This window comes from Pocillopora verrucosa, chromosome 10 (genome assembly GCF_036669915.1).
Source record: "Pocillopora verrucosa isolate sample1 chromosome 10, ASM3666991v2, whole genome shotgun sequence".
Lineage (NCBI taxonomy): Eukaryota > Metazoa > Cnidaria > Anthozoa > Scleractinia > Pocilloporidae > Pocillopora > Pocillopora verrucosa.
Window position 1 is genome coordinate 16444986 of NC_089321.1, and position 17202 is coordinate 16462187.

The 17202-nt window shown below is 36.5% G+C and overlaps 1 protein-coding gene across 1 annotated transcript; it reads left to right on the forward strand.

Moving 5' to 3' along the window:
• Nucleotides 1-17078, forward strand: LOC131785909 (uncharacterized). The gene is made up of 22 exons (XM_059102869.2): nt 1-30; nt 600-706; nt 2316-2382; nt 2638-2817; nt 3585-3740; nt 4153-4275; nt 5585-5708; nt 6191-6658; nt 7286-7505; nt 8120-8185; nt 8297-8373; nt 9433-9507; nt 9646-9686; nt 10022-10136; nt 10948-10988; nt 11448-11619; nt 12545-12616; nt 13204-13285; nt 13456-13517; nt 14418-14489; nt 14782-15000; nt 16206-17078. The coding sequence occupies exons 1-22, from the start codon at nt 16-18 to the stop codon at nt 16295-16297; spliced, it is 2646 nt and encodes an 881-aa protein (XP_058958852.2). The 5' UTR covers nt 1-15; the 3' UTR covers nt 16298-17078.
• The last annotated feature ends 124 nt before the right edge of the window (nt 17079-17202 follow it).

Here is a 17202-nt window from a genome sequence, read left to right on the forward strand (position 1 = left end):
GTTAGCACAACAAACATGGCGGACGAAATGGTGAGTGATTTTACTCGTTTTGTTTGATCTTTCAGCTTGACAAACAGTGAGTACCTAGCGGAAAACAGCATTTTTTATAATATCTCGAACCGTCTATATATACATTAAAAAAACCTGTTTAAGACAAATCAGATGAAACAGAAAGGTTCAACCACATTGACGAGATTAGGAAAGCAGGTTGTTACACTTCAATGCTCTTCTTCGAGACAAAATGGGTCGGGACACTTTTTTGTAACTTGCAATTTTCTGTTGCTCTTCTTTCTTCTTTCAATGTTGTCTTTACCTCTGTTCCCTCGGCCACAGATTATATCGAGAGGGAGAGGAGCCGCAGGTAGTACTAGTGTCCATGCAAAATTTTTCAGAAGTTTACAGTAGCACTAGAAGATGAAAACGAAATTACACAGATGTTTTGGTGGATTGATAAGCTTGGTTGAAGCAACTTTGTGATTTTGATATACACGTTATGATTTCAATGGGAAACATGAACACATTTTAAAACATGTTCATGTACGTACTGGTATGTAGTTGTTTTTGTTATGGAAGAGACAGTTTTATTTGAATTGTCCTAGGATGTTGATGACCTTTTGCGTGCCTTGGCCTCCATGGGCTTTGAACTTGAAGACTGCCAGATGGCTCTAGAGGCAGGCAATACCACTTTGGAATCTGCAGTAGAGTGGTAATTCGTATATATATACATTTTTAAATAAGCACACACACTTGCCAACAGTCAGAACCCATAATTATGTACTAAGCAATCTTCTCAGTTATGAACACTACTTAATAGTGAAAATAAGGCCAGAAAATATTGAGGCCTGTACGGGATTCAAACCCATGACCTCTGTTTTACCAGTGTAGTGCTGTACTAACTGAGCTAAGAAGCTAACTGAGAGCTGGTCTACTGCTTAACCCTTTCACTCCCAAGATCTTATTAGCAATTCTCCTTACCCTCTGCCATACAATTGTTATGATGTTAGTTTGTAGAATTGGGTATTGGATCAATCTGTAAATATATTTTTTCTATTCTCACAACTTGTTCACTCATGGGAGTAAAAGGGTTAAGTAGTGTTCATTACTGTGAAGATCACTTTGAAATTCATATTCACTTCTTAATCAGCAGTTCAGTCATGATTTTGATATATTCACAGTTGTTTAATTAGAACTCAGTGGGTTCAGAACATGCCAATGAAACTGGATGAGTTCTGATTTGGAATGAGGTTGTTTATTATTGCACCCAAAGGATAAATTCTTCAAACCCTTAGAGCAACTGGATCATGTCTACTATAGGTGGCCTTGGTCAACATATCCGTTGACTATCGGTTGACTATCAATCGATAGTTGGTCCATAGTCGACTGATAGTCGGCCGATAGTCGGCCGATAGTCGGCCGATAGTCGGCCGATAGTCGGCCGATAGTCGGCCGATAGTTGACTGATACATCGACCGACTGACGGCCGATGCATCGGCCAGTATGTAGTGATCAACTGCCGGTGAAGTATTGGTCAAGTATTGGTTAAGTATTGATCAAGTATCAGTCAAGTATTGGTCAAATATCAGTCGGCTATAGACAGATAGTCGGTTGACTGTCAACCGATAGTTGACCTATAGTCAGTCAGCAAGTACCTTGACAGTTGACCGATATATTGGCTGATGTATTGGTTGACATGTCAACCGAGGCCACCTACAGTACACATGATCCGAGCAACTAGCCTCATAGAGGAACATCTAAACTCGTCAAAATGATTTTTGAATGAAGTAGGTTTATGCTCTTATGCCTCACCACTGCATTATCCCTACTCCCTAATAGTTTTGGTGTTGCCCTGTTATTCAGACTCTTAGATGGTAACAAAATAGGAGGGAGGGGTGCTGATTGCATTTCAGGCACAAATTTCAAGAAAATTTCATGCGTCAAATGTACTTCAAACAGCATTTCAAACATAGCAAATTTAAATGGGTAAACTTCAGATCTCCCTTATTGTAGGCAAGGTTTCAAGGAAAAACTTGAGATTTCTATAACGTTAAAGAAAAAATTCATGGATAATTTATATATCAGGAAGCAGATAATGCCTCACACTAGTTCATAAATTCACAAATCATACTCACCTGTTGGTAAAATTCACTGATCACATAATAATTTTGGCCTTACCAATAATCACGTGTCCTATTTAAACATTATATCCCTTTGCCACCCTCTCAGTAAAGGATTGTACAGAAAATTACTTTTGACTCTTTGTTGGTTATAAGCATTTCTGAATTTTTTTATGGATTTCTGGTTCCTATTTTCTTCAGGTTGGTGGTAAGAAGATCAAATCCAAGTAATTGTGTTTCTAATCCTGGTCCTGAGGCAACAGTGGAAGTATGTGATTGTGTAAAACACTTTAAGTGGGTATTAAATATTATTAAGTAAAGCTTTGCAGGTGTGCAAACATGATTCAAACTTGAAGTAGTTTGTGATTTAAGACCTTTAGTTAGTGACCATTTCCTGTATTCTCCCAGTTTTAATGTTTGATGTGGGTATAATTCTGTAAGGAGAAATAGATGCTAGCCATTCTGAGGAGGCAAATGGTTAAGAGAGAAGATTTTTGTGTAATAAACATTTCATTTTTCACAGCCCAAGGTTTCTCGTGAAGAAGTATCTAGTGCACCTAGTGATAAGATTCAGGCGTCGTCCAATTTGTCAAGCCGTTATACAGTGAGTGAGGAACATCAGAAATCCAAGGAACAGTTTATGGAAAAGGAGAGAGAAACTGCCAGGATGGAAGCCAAGAGGAGAAAATTAATGGAGAAAAAAGTGAGAGAACATGGTTTGACAAGATTTTGTTTTTACTGCTTTTTTTTTTTTTTTAATTCAGTGAAGGAGAGATCTCCTTTGCTTAGGACAGAGTATTAGAAAAAGTTGAAGTCATGCCTGGTGAAGATCAGAAAATTATAGTTGTATTTTTAAATTATCTAAATGGAAATTCTTGATTATGATGATTTCAGCGGCATATTCTGTGTATGTTATGTGTAAATAAACAAAGCTTGAAAAGTGCTCCGTGGAAATAACAGATTTGGAAATATTTCAGCTTTGTTTCTTTCACATTATTCTAAGCTCTGTGCTTTCTTTTGATATTTCACACTTGTCACTCTGTAAACATTGACACAAGGGCAATGGAATATGTGAAAACATTCTATGATTATCATTTCATTGAGTAAGGCATGGAAAAAAAGTTCAGTCAATAGCAGCAATGGTTTCAGATGGTAAATAAAATATGAAAGCCTGCCAAAAGGAGTAAAACCACATGTTGCCATTGGAAACAGAGCCAGTCTCCCTTGACAATAACATCATTTTAGCACCAACTTGTGCTCTCCCAACTTTTGTTGTATCAGTTCTTAACTAAAAATTATGGTGATAATAAAGTTATTCTGATGTTTTTCTGCGAAAAGTTGGTCAAATTTTTCCATTTTCAAAGGATTTGAGGACAGTGGCAATAAGCTGATGTGCCTGTTTTACTCCAACCAAGAAGTAGCTCAATGGGATTTATTTTATTTTGTTTTGTTCTTTTCTCATCATTGCAGGCACGTCAGGAAGTTCTTCAGCAAATAGCTGCTGACAAAGCCAATAGGCGTGATAAAAAACCAAAACCACCTGCACACTTTGCAATGATTCAGGCAACAGATAAAAGCAGGGAGCCTGGTGAAAGCTCAAAAGAAAACAAACAATGTTTGATTCAGGTGTATGTTTGTATAATCTGTTTTAAGAAAGGTTGTCTCAAGAAAAGCATTAAAGTGTTTTGGATAGTTTCAGGTCACAGCTCTTTGACCTCAAGATTTTAGCATCGTGGGTTTGACGAATTTGTTTATTTATTTGACTTATTGACATTCATTGATTACTGGATACTCAGATTACCTTTCAAGATTGCCGTGTGCACTTTTGTCATTTTTTCTGACAACTGTTTTTGGAATGGCTACATATGAATGAAGAACTACTGTAAATGGACTTTTGCACAATCTGCTAATAACACTTGTTCATTTCAAGTGTGAAGCAATATCATGTGAGAAAGATGTTTGCAGTTTCCAAACATGCAAGTCGCAAATGACATATTTGTGACACTGCAAGTTGCTTAATGTCTTTCAATTTACCTAGATAAGAAGTCCATCTGGTCAAGTGCAAAGGCAGACATTTCCATCAGATGCCAAACTCCAAGATGTTGTGACATTTATTTGTAGCCAGTACCACCTAGATTCTACCGGCTTTGAACTTTTGCAGGTGTAGTATAAATAATGCTTAAACCTGATAATTTTGTAATCAACAGTTAATTTTGTATTAAGTGTAGCTCCAAAATATCAGTTTGGAGGGCGACAAGTGGATGATTTTCCAATTGGTACACCTTTCCTCTCCAATCAATGTTGTTTCTGGTTGTTGCTTCTCTGCATATGTGGATACAACTGTGGAGAGATATGTAACAGTGGATGAGAATGGAGCAGAGGTGAACTGTAGGAGTCAGTTGGCCTATTACTCTATCGCTGGACTTCTTTGTTTTCTCTCTTTTGTAATCAATGTTCTTTACATTTGTCGCTTCACTGCAAAAGAGGAAATAACAGTAGAGATAACAGTGGGTGTGAAGAGAGGGGAGGTGAACTGCAAGAGTCAAGTGGTCTATTTCCCTGCCAGTGGACTTCTTTGTCTTCTCTCCTTTGTAATCAAATTGTTCTTTTCATTTGTTGCTTCACTGTAAAAGAGGAAATAACAGTGAAGATAACAGTAGGTGAGAATGGAGGGGAGGTGAACTCTAATGAGCCTTAGTGGCCAATTACCGTGGCAGGCTCATCTGGTTTTTTCATGACAAGTGGGGTATTGCAACACCTTTTAGAACAGCAGTAACCAAAAGGCAGTTCTCCTTACAATATCAATGTTAATACTCCTCCATGGGAAAGAACTCCCTAAAATGTTCCACCCTCTCAATATGTGGCTTCTTACCTCAGTTGGTAGTTGCAGCTGACTATCAGTATTCTCTAGGAGGCACAGGTTCAAAATCTGTTTAGGCCTGAATTTTTTCAGGCCTCCTGTCAGCAATACAGGAGGCCTGAAAAATACAACCTTAAACCCTTTAACTCCCAAGATCTGATTGTTAATTCTCCCCTCCAGCTGCTACACATTTCCTTGTAAATTAGTTATGAGAACTAGGTGTTAGATCAAGATAGCAGCTTTCCCTGATAAGTTTGAATATTCTCATTACCTGTTTGCTGAATGATATATGGATATTATAGGGAGAAGTTTCTTGTCAATCACCTCTGGGAGTTAAAGGGTTAAAGATCATTTCCTTGCTTGATATCAACACACTCTGAAACAGAAAAATATCTTTGGAGTATTGTTTAATTTGATGACAACCTCTCTGAGCCAAAATTAGGACAATGTAGAGCAAGAAGAGTTGGTATTTTTTTTGTCATTGTTTCTCTGCCACAAAGTGTATTTGATATTGTAGAAAGATATACCTCTTTGGTCACCACTTGAAGTGAAGGGGTTGAATATCTATCAAGTATTTTGTTGCCTAAATTATCCATTAATGGCTACACAGCCATTTCCTCACAGGTTGTTTAAGGCCACAGAAATGGATTCCACATTAGTTGACCTTGGACTTAGTCTGGGTGGATCACTTGTGGTGAAGAAGACGGATCCTTCTCAGCCGTCTTCCACATCTGGTAAGCATTCTGTTGCTGTAGACTTTTTAGGTGGTTTTGCTAGACAATGTCTGGTGATTAGTTTTTTAAAAAGTTTGCATTACACAAGACTATAGTAATACAATTTGGTCGCACTTGTTGTATTTCTATACTTGGGGCTAGCTACATGTATCCACTTTGAGTTCTTGTTTATTTGGGTTCACTTTTTGTGATGCTATTTCACATTTGGTCTTGGTTTGTGACAGTCAATCAACAAGATCTCTAATGAGGTAATTTGGTATTATCATGTGAGTTGATGATGTAAATTGGCAACTGTTAACAGTTTCAAAGCTGACGTTTTGAGCCTCAGCTCTGACAAAGGGCTGAGGCTAAGGTTGAAGGTGGCCAATTTATGTTATCAACTTATTTAATAATACCAGATCACCTTCAATTCAGAAACTTACCCCCTTTATTTAAGTTCTCTAATTCTTTGATTGTTGATATATTGTCTTGTTTGTGTTTAGGTGGGGAACCTGCCAAAGTAAATCCTAGAAATGCATCTGAAGCAACACCACGCACTGGAAATGGACTTGAAGATATTAACAGACTGCCATCAGACTCTGATCATGACAGGCAAGACGCCAACTGCTCCCATGGAAATGGCAATAGAGTTGAAATTAATAATGTTGACGATGACAGACAGTACGTGGCTCCTCCATTATTTGACAGAAGTCCTCCTCCAGAATTAGATGATGCCATCAGAGCACCTTTACAAGGAATGAATCCAAATGTCCTTGGTATTGGAGGGATGCAGAATTTCCTTGTGAGAGGTGGTGGTGGTGTTGGTCATATGTGGGGAGAGGGGGTGAAGCTTGGTGCTGTGGAACATAATCCACATTCTATTGATCCAGTGTTAAGAGCGCATACCCCAGGAGAGTCTGCTGCTAAGAGGTTGGAGATGAGACAACAACATCAGATTCAGCCAGAAGCAGGTAGAAACTATACGTCAATGCCAGTCCTAAGGGTACTCAGTAGTGTGGTGGTTTTGCTAGATGCCTCAGGCTGAAGCCCAGGTTTTAGCCCTGTCAGCATCTTTGTGTTGAGTTCTTGTGTACAGCACTTGACCTTCACAATCCTTGTTCCTGCCTAAGATTATCAATGGGTACTGGAAAACTGTCTGGGAAACCTAGTGAGTAAATTCTGGGCAGGAACTTGTGATGCACATGCATGGTAACCATGGCAACTAGGAAGAAGCAAACTCCTTATTGTTGAGCCCCTTAACCTCTAAAAGTGAAGGTCGTGAGAGTAAAGGAAATGATCTCTAATTCAAGAAGCTCCTGCTAGTCAGACAAATTCTCCTTGTCAGTTCCATAGGTAATGTAAAGAGAACAGTGAATGAGCCTTAGTGGCCAATTACCATGGAGAATGTGAATAAAAATGTTAGGGTACAAATTAAGGATTAATGCTATGGAAACCAAAATTAGCTACAACACAATGGATAACTTGATTTTTGTCCAGATTTGACCACAATAGGATGCATTGCCAGTAACTGGAACCCTGTTAACTTGAAAACCACAATATTTTGAATTTTTTTTACAAGACTCTTATGTCTTTATTAGGTCCCAGTAGGGTAAGTCACGAGGAATTGCCACTTCTACACCGTGACGTTCAGCGTCTGGAAGACTTGTGTATCAACCATATCAGCCACCGTCTTCCTGGACATCAGAGCCCCCTTACATCTCTTGGCATGTTGCCACTTGGTCTGTGTGATAAGATTATGACTCATTTGATGAAAATCAAAGCTCTTACACCCAAGGCAATGCAGGCTTTCATATCCTGGTAAGCCAAGTCTTGACTTTAATTTTGGTGGGAGAGGTGATGTTGACAACATTTGTTCATTAACATGGCTTAAATGTTAGCCTTGAATGTGATTGACAAATCAGTCTCCCTCTTCACATTCATCAGATTTTGTTATCACTGGTATGATAAAAGAGCAAATTGGACTCCACTCATGATCAGTCATATACCCATTACTTCCATTACAAACAGTGTCATGTAAAAGGAAAGGCCAAATTGGACAATTAAGCAGCCAATCAAAATTAAGCACTTAAAGCCATCAGGCAATAAAATTCAACTAACTACCCTAAGCTAGCCATCCAAAATCAAGGAAAACTTCTTAAATGTTTCATTCCTGGGTTTCTGTCTTTTTTTTTGTTATTATTTAGACACAATTTACTGGCCATTGGACTTTGTGTTGTACAATTCAGGTGTGTGGTGGTAATTGTGGTCATAATCTCAAATCAGCCTTGTGCCACATGTTCAGCCAATTTGGAAAAACCCTCCTCATTACTCCGTTAATTATACTTCACTCAGTTTTGTTACCATAGATTATGAATTGTGTACAATTTATGAACTTTCACACAGTTTTTTTTCCTTTTCTATTTTCTGCACAGTGGGCTGAGGCATGTGAAACTAGATTGCTATTCACTGGTGACAAATGAACTCCTCATAGCGCTCAGGTGATAAAGCAAACTGACAAACATTTGAACTAATACTTAATATTGTTGGCAACCAATGTGTTCTTGTTACCAAAAGAGCTGAATACTTAATGATGGTTCTGTTCATGTTAGACTACACAGAAATCTAACCCATCTCAGCTTGAAAGCTTGTCCTCTTATAACAGACAAAGCATTGGAGGCCGTTGCAGGTAAAAAAGTTTGCACCAGAAGCATACTTTAATTTCTAATTTTACTTATTTTTAAGGAGCTGTAAATTGATGATTATATTTAATTTGTAATTTTCAACTGGGATTTTCTACACTGCATTGTTTCAGTCTTTTATCTTTGCTGCTTAAAGAAAACCTTTCATTAAATTTAGATAATAAATCTTCTACTCTTCTTTGATAAAACTTTTCTCAAAGTTAGCAACCATTCTGGAGAGTTTACAATTAGCAAACAGATTCCATGTTGCTGTGGGTATGTTGAGTTATGGATCTGAGATGACATCAAAATGTGGTAAGAACAAAAAGGTGGCACATATGGCACAACCAAGTGTTACTTAACCCTTTAACTCCCATGAGTGACCAAGACAGAATTTCTCCTTACAATATTCATACAATATCAAGCAGGCAAGTGATGAGAATAAAAAAAATATATGAAGTAGAGGATTACAAGTTGATCCAATACTAAATTCTCCAACATAACATCACAAGAACTGTATGCAGACAGTAAGGAGAATTACTAATGAGATCTTGGGAGTTAAAGGGTTGATATGGTCTTACCACATTTTGAAGTCCTCTGTGATCTCTTACAGGACACACTCACAGCAACATGGAATCTACGTGTTTTTAAAATAAAGAGGCAAAAAACTGGCAATTATGACATCTTCTTTGTGTCTATCCTTGAATAGATCATAAGTAAGATGCAATTGAAAGGCTCAGAGCAAGAACGATCCCTTGATTTTTCGGCCATTTTTGAAAGTGTTCACATGCCAAAATTCAACTACTTCTGAACACTTTCAAAAATGGCCGAAAAATCAAGGGATCGTTCTTGCTCTGAGCCTTTCAATTAAAATGAGTTTGTAATCTGAATTCAAATTTAAGGAGCCGAATGTGCCCCAAGAAAAAAATTATAGGGTTGCTCACATTAAAGACAGGATAGAAATGTACTCCTTCCTGCAAATAGTATACACTGTATCTTGCTCTGTCATTACCAGAAATCTATAATAGTTAAAATGATTGTTGTTTTGAATTCTTTGCATCTGGTAGTTCTCAAGAGGTTGAAATCTCTTAATCTTAGCCAGTGCCCTCAGCTCACAGACAAGTGCTTTTTCCACATTAAAGGTTAGTGAACCTGATAACCTTCTAATGTTTCCTGTGTTAACTGTGAAGAAGTAGTGAGAAACAACTGCAAATAACATTCAATCCTTTTTCTTTTTGTCTCTGTTGCATTGACTTCAAACTTTTTTCTTTTGTTTTCAGGACTTTCTTCACTTGTTACACTACAGATGGACATGACAAAAGTATGAAAACTGTACCAATCCAGTAAAAAAATTATTGCTACCAATAATTATCATCATTATACATTAGACTTACTATGAAATCTCTGATTGGTAGAGAGCATACGCCCAATATACAATAGCATGTGAAAGTTGACATCATGATGATAACCCAGTATCTGCAGCAGATATTTAGTTATCATGTCAAGTTCAAAGTCTGGCTAGTTCCCATTTATTGTAAAAGTGCTCTTGGTAAGCATATGTTTATGAATTCAGAAAGGACTTAAATGAAGTTTATGCTCAAGTGTCTTCTACCTTATTTTCTGAACTGATGGTGAAAATAACTTATTTTCTTGCAGATAACTGACAGAGGTGTTTGCCATTTTCTGGAGAATGCTGCATCCTGTCCCAACATAGTTAATTTAAGTCTTTCTGGCACAGCCATCACAGATAACAGCCTAGCTGCCATGTCTGGTTAGTGGTAGATTTCTGGTTGTGAATGTTTTCTAGACAATGGGTAGCTGTATCATGTACAAAGGCTATAAAATTTATCAATGAGGAGGGAAAGATATTTTATTTAAAATTTGCAAACAAGTTTGGAAAAATAAAATCAGTATACTCCAAGAGGCTTCAGACTTAAGGATTTCCAATTAGCAGCGAGGTAGTTTACCAAAAATTAAGCTACAGTGAACATTTTGAGGAAATTGGAATTTCATTTTATTATCCAACTGCACTAGGTAAAGTACAAATAATGCGAAAAACAGAGCAACAATTTCCTGTGATATTGTACAATTATGCAGACAATTAGTTATTTTGTACTATAATCCAATGTATAAGTGTTACACAAGACCTGTCACAAACCACTTCTCTATTTGCGAGCTTTCCCACCACATAGGAAATGTTTATAAAATAGAAGCATTTGGAATATAAACAAATTATCAGACCTTTTGCTGTATGGTATCACTGAGTGTTTTTACTCATTTTTATTTTGACTAGTCCAAATACAGCACAAATTGTTAAAATATTCAGTAATAATACAAATCAAAATGTCTTAAAAGACATATAATCTGGATTCAATTGTAACAATTATTCAGCATACTGCAATGTTGGAAGCATTCTGTAAAGAGGTTAAGTGAGGAAGAATAGTAAATACATATATAAGCCAAGGCATGGAATAAAGAAAGGTATCACTTGTCACAACCATTAGTTACAGAAATGTGTCGGTGTCCATCTTTCCTTAGGCTATTTTTTTTTTTAGTTTAACTAACCTTTCTTCTTTCTTCAGGTCTCAAAGCTCTCAAGATTCTTGCTCTTAGTAATACAAAGGTAATCAACATGACCTTTGACTCTTTCAACCCTCATCTCTTAACCCTTCACACCCTGTCGTCGTTATGCATACTGTTAAGTCTAACAAGGAGAATTTGTTTAACAGTCAAGAGCTTCTTTTGTGGGTGACCATTTCCTTAATTCTCATGACCTTAATGTGTGATTTAGGGCAGATATTATAAGGAGAAATTAGACGCTAGTCACTCTTAAGTTTTAAAGGGTTAACTATCCTTGCAGTAATCCTGCTGAATCATATTAAGATCATGCTAATAAAGGAAATGATCACCAGCCTAAGATGTTCTACAAATTCTCCCTGTTAGTAGCAAAAGAAATGTATAGAGCAGGGTGTAAATGGTTAGCAGGACTTTCTTTATTACACATGATACAATTTAAATGGTGACTCTGTCTGATATTTATTTTGATATTTTTGTTTATTTAATTTTTTTTTTAATGTGATAGATCTCATCTCTAGAAATTGTTCAACACTTGCCTCAGTTGGAGAATCTGAATATTTCACACTGTACGACATTACTTGATGACAGTTTGGCAGCTCTGGAAAATCATCCATCACTTCTGTCTCTCAATTTGCTCTCAACAAATATCTCCAATGATGGACTCAGTCATTTGCAAGGTGATGACAGTGCTTTATATAGCAGCTCTGCTGCTGAGTTTTATTTAACCCTTCACCTCTCAAGATCTGATTGTTAATTCTCCTCTCTAGCTGCTACACACTTCCTTCTAAATTGGTTACGATAATGTGGTGTTAGATCAAGATGACAACTTCTACCTGATAAATTTTAGTATTCTCATTACTTTTTGCTGGACAATGTATGGATATCATTGGGAGATGTTACATGTTAATCATTTCTGGGAGTCAAAGGATTAGTGTTAATGTTTCAGCAAAGTGATGAGCACACCAAAAAGTTGCACCCTTCCAACTAGCAAGAAAATATAAAACTTAGACTTACCAGAGTATTATTTTTTCAGAAGCATCTCAGTGGGCCAGAATCTTAAATCCTTGAGTCTGATTTGCTAATCATGCACTCTTAACCAATCCACCTTCTTAATATACAGACCAGCAGATTTTTCCCCAATTAAGCACCCAGGCTCTAATAAGTGCCTTCCTTGAGTAAGTGCCTACCCCCAAGGCCATGATATATCAAATGATTGCTCCCTCAAAAAAAGTGTCCCCCCCCCTCACTTTCTTAAATAGTAGGGATACAAGGAAACCTGTTTCTATGGCCACTTTATTTATAACTTATTAAGCTTCATCAGTACAGGTTAATAGCACCCCCTTTGGTTGAGGGCCCTCCTTCTAATAAGGGCTACCTTTTAGATAAGTGTGAGGGTGCTTATTTGAGGAAATATGGTATCTTATTTTTCCTTCTTGGTTGGTCCATATGGGAAAAAAAGTGCTCTTGGTCTTGTGTACAGCCCTCTCTCTTTAGCCTCAGGCAGTCCACAACACCCTTACAGACCTTCCACCTGGTATATAAATATAACTCTATATCTAAGTAGACAAGAGCTTTCTAACTTGCATGCTGGTATTGTATCAGGTCTGAAGTTGTCAACATTAAAACTACCGAACAGATTGACTATTACAGATGAAGGGCTGTGCAATCTTCAAGGTACTGATTATAAACGACTTTAAAATCTCACTCCTTAAGATTTCAGTAAAGAAGAGTAATGTGCTTCAGAAACCATGTGACTCCTTTTACAGTTCCTTCAGGAAAAAGTATATGATATGAAAATTTACCTCCTACTATGTTTTGAGATTTTACAGTGGACTAGGAATTTGCAAATTGTCTTCAAAGGGGTGAAAAAATTGAGTATGACTGCCACAATTCCAGATACAACTAAGTAACATGGCCTTCACCAATGGCCACAATGCATGTTTTGTAAACAAGGCTGCTCTTGTTATCACACATTACTGTGGTTTGGGTCAAGATTGTTTTTTAATGTAGCTCAATCCTCATTGTTCAAACCCGTCACAAAGGTTAAAAGTAGAGGAATGGTACAGTTAGATCAAATGTACAGGGGCAGGTCTCTGAGTATTAGAGTGGTGTCCATGGTTGAAATCAATTTTTTTTAGTGGTTAGATAACTTTCCACAATCTCAAAATGTGGTCAGTGTTATAAGTTAGCCTTTGTGTGGAGAGATGAAAATAATATGACTTGAAAAGCTTTTTTTTTTTTGCATTTCTTTTCCATTATAGGCCTCTCATTAGTATCACTTGACCTGTCAGATTACATTCATGTTACAGACCTTGGTGTCCGCTCAATTGCAAACATGACAAGGTAATTTTTTTTAAAGTTTGTCCACAGCTGTTTTTCTTTCTTTCACTTTCATGGTTAAACAAGAAAGAAAGAAAAGTCAGGGAAGAGAAGCTAATGCAGACAGGAAGCTGAATGTCCCTTTTTCCAACCATTTAGATAACTTTGTGTCACATTTTTCTTTCACAATACAGACTGACACAGTTGTTACTCAGCAACACCAAACTTACAGATGATGGAATGAAAAGTCTAGCAGGCAAGATTTTTGTTTCATACATTTATGCTCAAAGTCTGGAAGTCTCTCAGATACGAACCAAATATTATGGTCTCCCATAAACTTCCCTTGTTCTCCCAGATCAAGATAAAGTTGTATGTTTTTATTTTTCAATAAGGGGCAAGAACAAGTAAATTTTACCTCCATGAACCTTTTACACCCAAAGATCAGTATCCATATTCTCCAAAAGCTTCCCTATACATTTACTTTTGTAATGACAAGGAGAATCTTAGCTGAGAATCATTTTCCTTATTTTCATGATCTTAATGAATGACTCAGCAGTGCGACTGTAAGGGGAATAAGATGCTGATCACTCTTAGGATTAAAAAGGTTAATAAAGTTTTGGGTTTTCTTTGTGAATATAGTTTTGCATTTTCTCTGATTTCTCTTGATTCCGCTTAACCCTTTAACTCCCAGAAGTGATTAACATAAAACTTCTCCCTACAATATCCATACATTCTTCAGCAAACAGGTAATGAGAACATTCAAACTTATCAGGTAGAAGCTGCAATCTTGATCTAGCATCAAGTTCTCATAACTAATTTACAAGGAAATGTGTAGCAGCTAGAGGGGAGAATTAACAATCAGATCTTGGGAGTTAAAGGGGTAAGCCATCTATTAAGGGTGAGAATGGTATGAAGCGGTAAATAAAAAAGGCTAAATTGATCAAAGTTAGGGGGAGGTTATATTAAAGATGTGATCCAAGGTCAGACATCTTCAGATTTTACATTTCCAGGATTTTGTGTTCCTAAGAACACATCAGAAATCAAACCTTTTCCAAGACCTCAACACTTGGTAAAATTAAACAGGCTGTGAACAATACGTCAGGGTTACAATAAGTTGACTGAAGTTGCTTAATATTATGCAATATTCCTTCAACAGCTCTGAGGGAACTTGAAGAACTTTCTGTGGATAGAACAGTAATAACTGATGAAGGATGTACGGTTCTGCCAAGTAAGTATGTCTGACAACAAGTTTCATCAAATCAGGTTGAGAAATCATCTGTATATTTGGCCTAGGAGCTATCTGCAGCCACATATTTGATCTGTAAATTGTTTTTTTGATAGGCTCTGATTTTTTGTTGAATTTTTTCATTGTTTTTTTTTTTTTTAGTATCTGTGACTCTAAATGAGTTCAAGATTATTTCAGATTCTTAAGATGTCTGCAGACAAAACTTTTTTCACAGTTGATGCTGTTAACTATGCCTAATTTTTGTTTTCTTTAATGTTCGTAAAAACACCTATAGATTTCCAACAACTTAGGATTCTTGGTTTGTCGTCTACAAGAATAAGCAACAAGCTTCTTTTAAATGGAACTTTGAATCACTGCAAGGTTCTTTCAAAATTAAACCTGAGTAGAACCAGAGTGTCTAACAAAAGATTATCCAGCCTTGTTCTGCCATTACTGAGTCAACTTAACCTAGATTGGACAAGAGTGACAAGTGATTGCCTCACACTTCTCACAGGTAGGAATTAAATTATCTTATGTATAAATGAATAAAGGGGTTAAGTTTCCAAAGAAACAGTGGTGCTGCATTGGTGGGAGAGTATAACAGTGTAATTTAGTATTATTGATGAGTTGATAACATAAATTGGCCATCATAAAGAGTTTCAAAGCTAGTTTGAAAGTGAAACTCTTTATGGTGGCCAATTTACTTTATCAACTGAGTTGATAATATCAGATTACCCTATCTTTTTTAATACCTTTTACCTTCACAGGGGTTTCAATTACTTTTTCCATGAGTGGGTGGGGATGATATAATAGTCAGTTGTGCCATAAGGTGGAATCCAAATAAAAGAGCCTGCTTGCAAGCTAAACAGATTGTAGTGAAAGGTCTTACAGGCAGCACTAGACCCCTGGTACCAGTGACCTGCCACTATTGAAACCCCTGTTTCAGAATCATTCATACTTCAAGTTCTTCTGAAATAACTCCCAATTAAGGGTGGAGAATTGAATCTTAGTCTTTGTCTGGCAAACAAAATTTTGTTTCAATTTGAATCAGCTTATAGTCTTCTAACCAGAAGGCCACCTTATGTCATTCTCTTGTTACTGTAACTTTGTGTTGTCTTGAAGGTGGGTCTGCTATACTTTTTACATGAAGCGTGATTGGTCAATTTTTTCCTCATGAATCATGATTTAAATTTTTGTTATTTGTGAATCATGATTGAAAAAGATGATAAGATCTTTTCATGTCCATGTGGATGAATTTTTTCATTTAAACCTGACCTGTGAATGAAGAGCTGTGGTTTGTGAACCATTTTGGTTTGTGTGATAAATTTCCTGCTCTTTCAAAGAGCCAAACTCAGAAGATGATTGCTTTGTAAACAGGTTAGAAAGGTTGAAGGTGAAAGTTTTCGTTGGAGAATCTGTTTTTTTATTTTAACTTGAAACGAGATCATCTTCAATTTCACATGAACTTGAGTTTTGGATTGTTATTTTTGATGTGTGAAAAGGCAGAGTATTTTTACTTTTAATTAATAAGTTTTAAAAATGGAGACCCTCTTGAAGGACACCTTAGTTCGGTTTTTATAGCAAATTATGTCCTCTTTTGTGCTTTGTTTTTCCTTCCTAACACTTTCTTATCTTCCCAACTATCCTCCATTTATTCTTTCATCCATTCTTCCTTTTATATTCTTCTTTCTATCTCATTTATTCTGCTCTGTTATACAGGTTGTCCTTCACTGAAAGCCTTGAGAACAAACAATTGCACTCCTCCGTCACCAGATTCTGAAGATTCAGATGATGAGCAGGAACAACGATAATAACTGTTTGGTTTGATGAGATCAAGTATGAATGGGGAAAATATTTAATTAATTTATCTTCTCTGCTCCTACACTGAGGAATATATTTTGCTTGGATTGTTTAAATTAGGTACAAAATAATTTGTGTGATGATCATTTTGTGAAAATTAAGAGAAATGTGTAATTTTCATTATAACGTTTAAATTTGCAAAAAACCACAGACTTTATACAAGGCAAAAGTTGTAGTTGTGTTATTTATAATTATTATTTCAAATTGAGGTTATAAAGTATGTCTAAATTCTAATTATGTTGAGTTTCTGTTGCACTCAGCATTCCTAAAATACGTTAAAAAAATTATTTCACAACAGATCAAAGTAAACTCGGGAAAGTAATAATTGTAACTTGTTTTTAATGTGGCAGGATTGAAGAAGTCAATAAACTTAAACATGCTACTTTTGCTTTTGATATTTGGAACTTATCTGAGGGGTGTCCTCTTTGTATATGTGGTTATATGTGTAAACATTAAATTTGGCCATGCATGATTCCTCCTGAAAGTATATCAGTTCTGTCGAGTAACTAAGGGTGAGTCTTGAAATTTTAGATGATAACTTACAAAAGTCCACATTCTGGACACAAAGTAACTCCCAGTACAGCGCTGTGATATCGTACCACTGAATATGCTTTGTGCAACCTGGGAATGGAGGATGCACATCTTCAGTTTCCATTAGATGGACAGATTTCAAATAGATTGGATCTAATCAGGGAAAATTAATTATATATTGATCTCCTCTTTGGTAGGACAACCCTGAATCAAATTTTTCTTGAAATCACTTTGCAGAAACTTCCTTCCACTCCAACAGGTTTCCTCTTGTGAACCTCATCCCCATTCTTGCTCTCTGTCCCATTTGTAGAAGAGTAACCTTTGA

Bases quoted from the DNA above. Each gene is read 5' to 3' on its own strand.
- LOC131785909 (XM_059102869.2), top strand. The intron at 3,741-4,152 runs GTGTATGTTTGT...CAATTTACCTAG, and splicing joins ACAAACAATGTTTGATTCAG to ATAAGAAGTCCATCTGGTCA. The intron at 12,617-13,203 runs GTACTGATTATA...TTTCCATTATAG, and splicing joins AGGGCTGTGCAATCTTCAAG to GCCTCTCATTAGTATCACTT.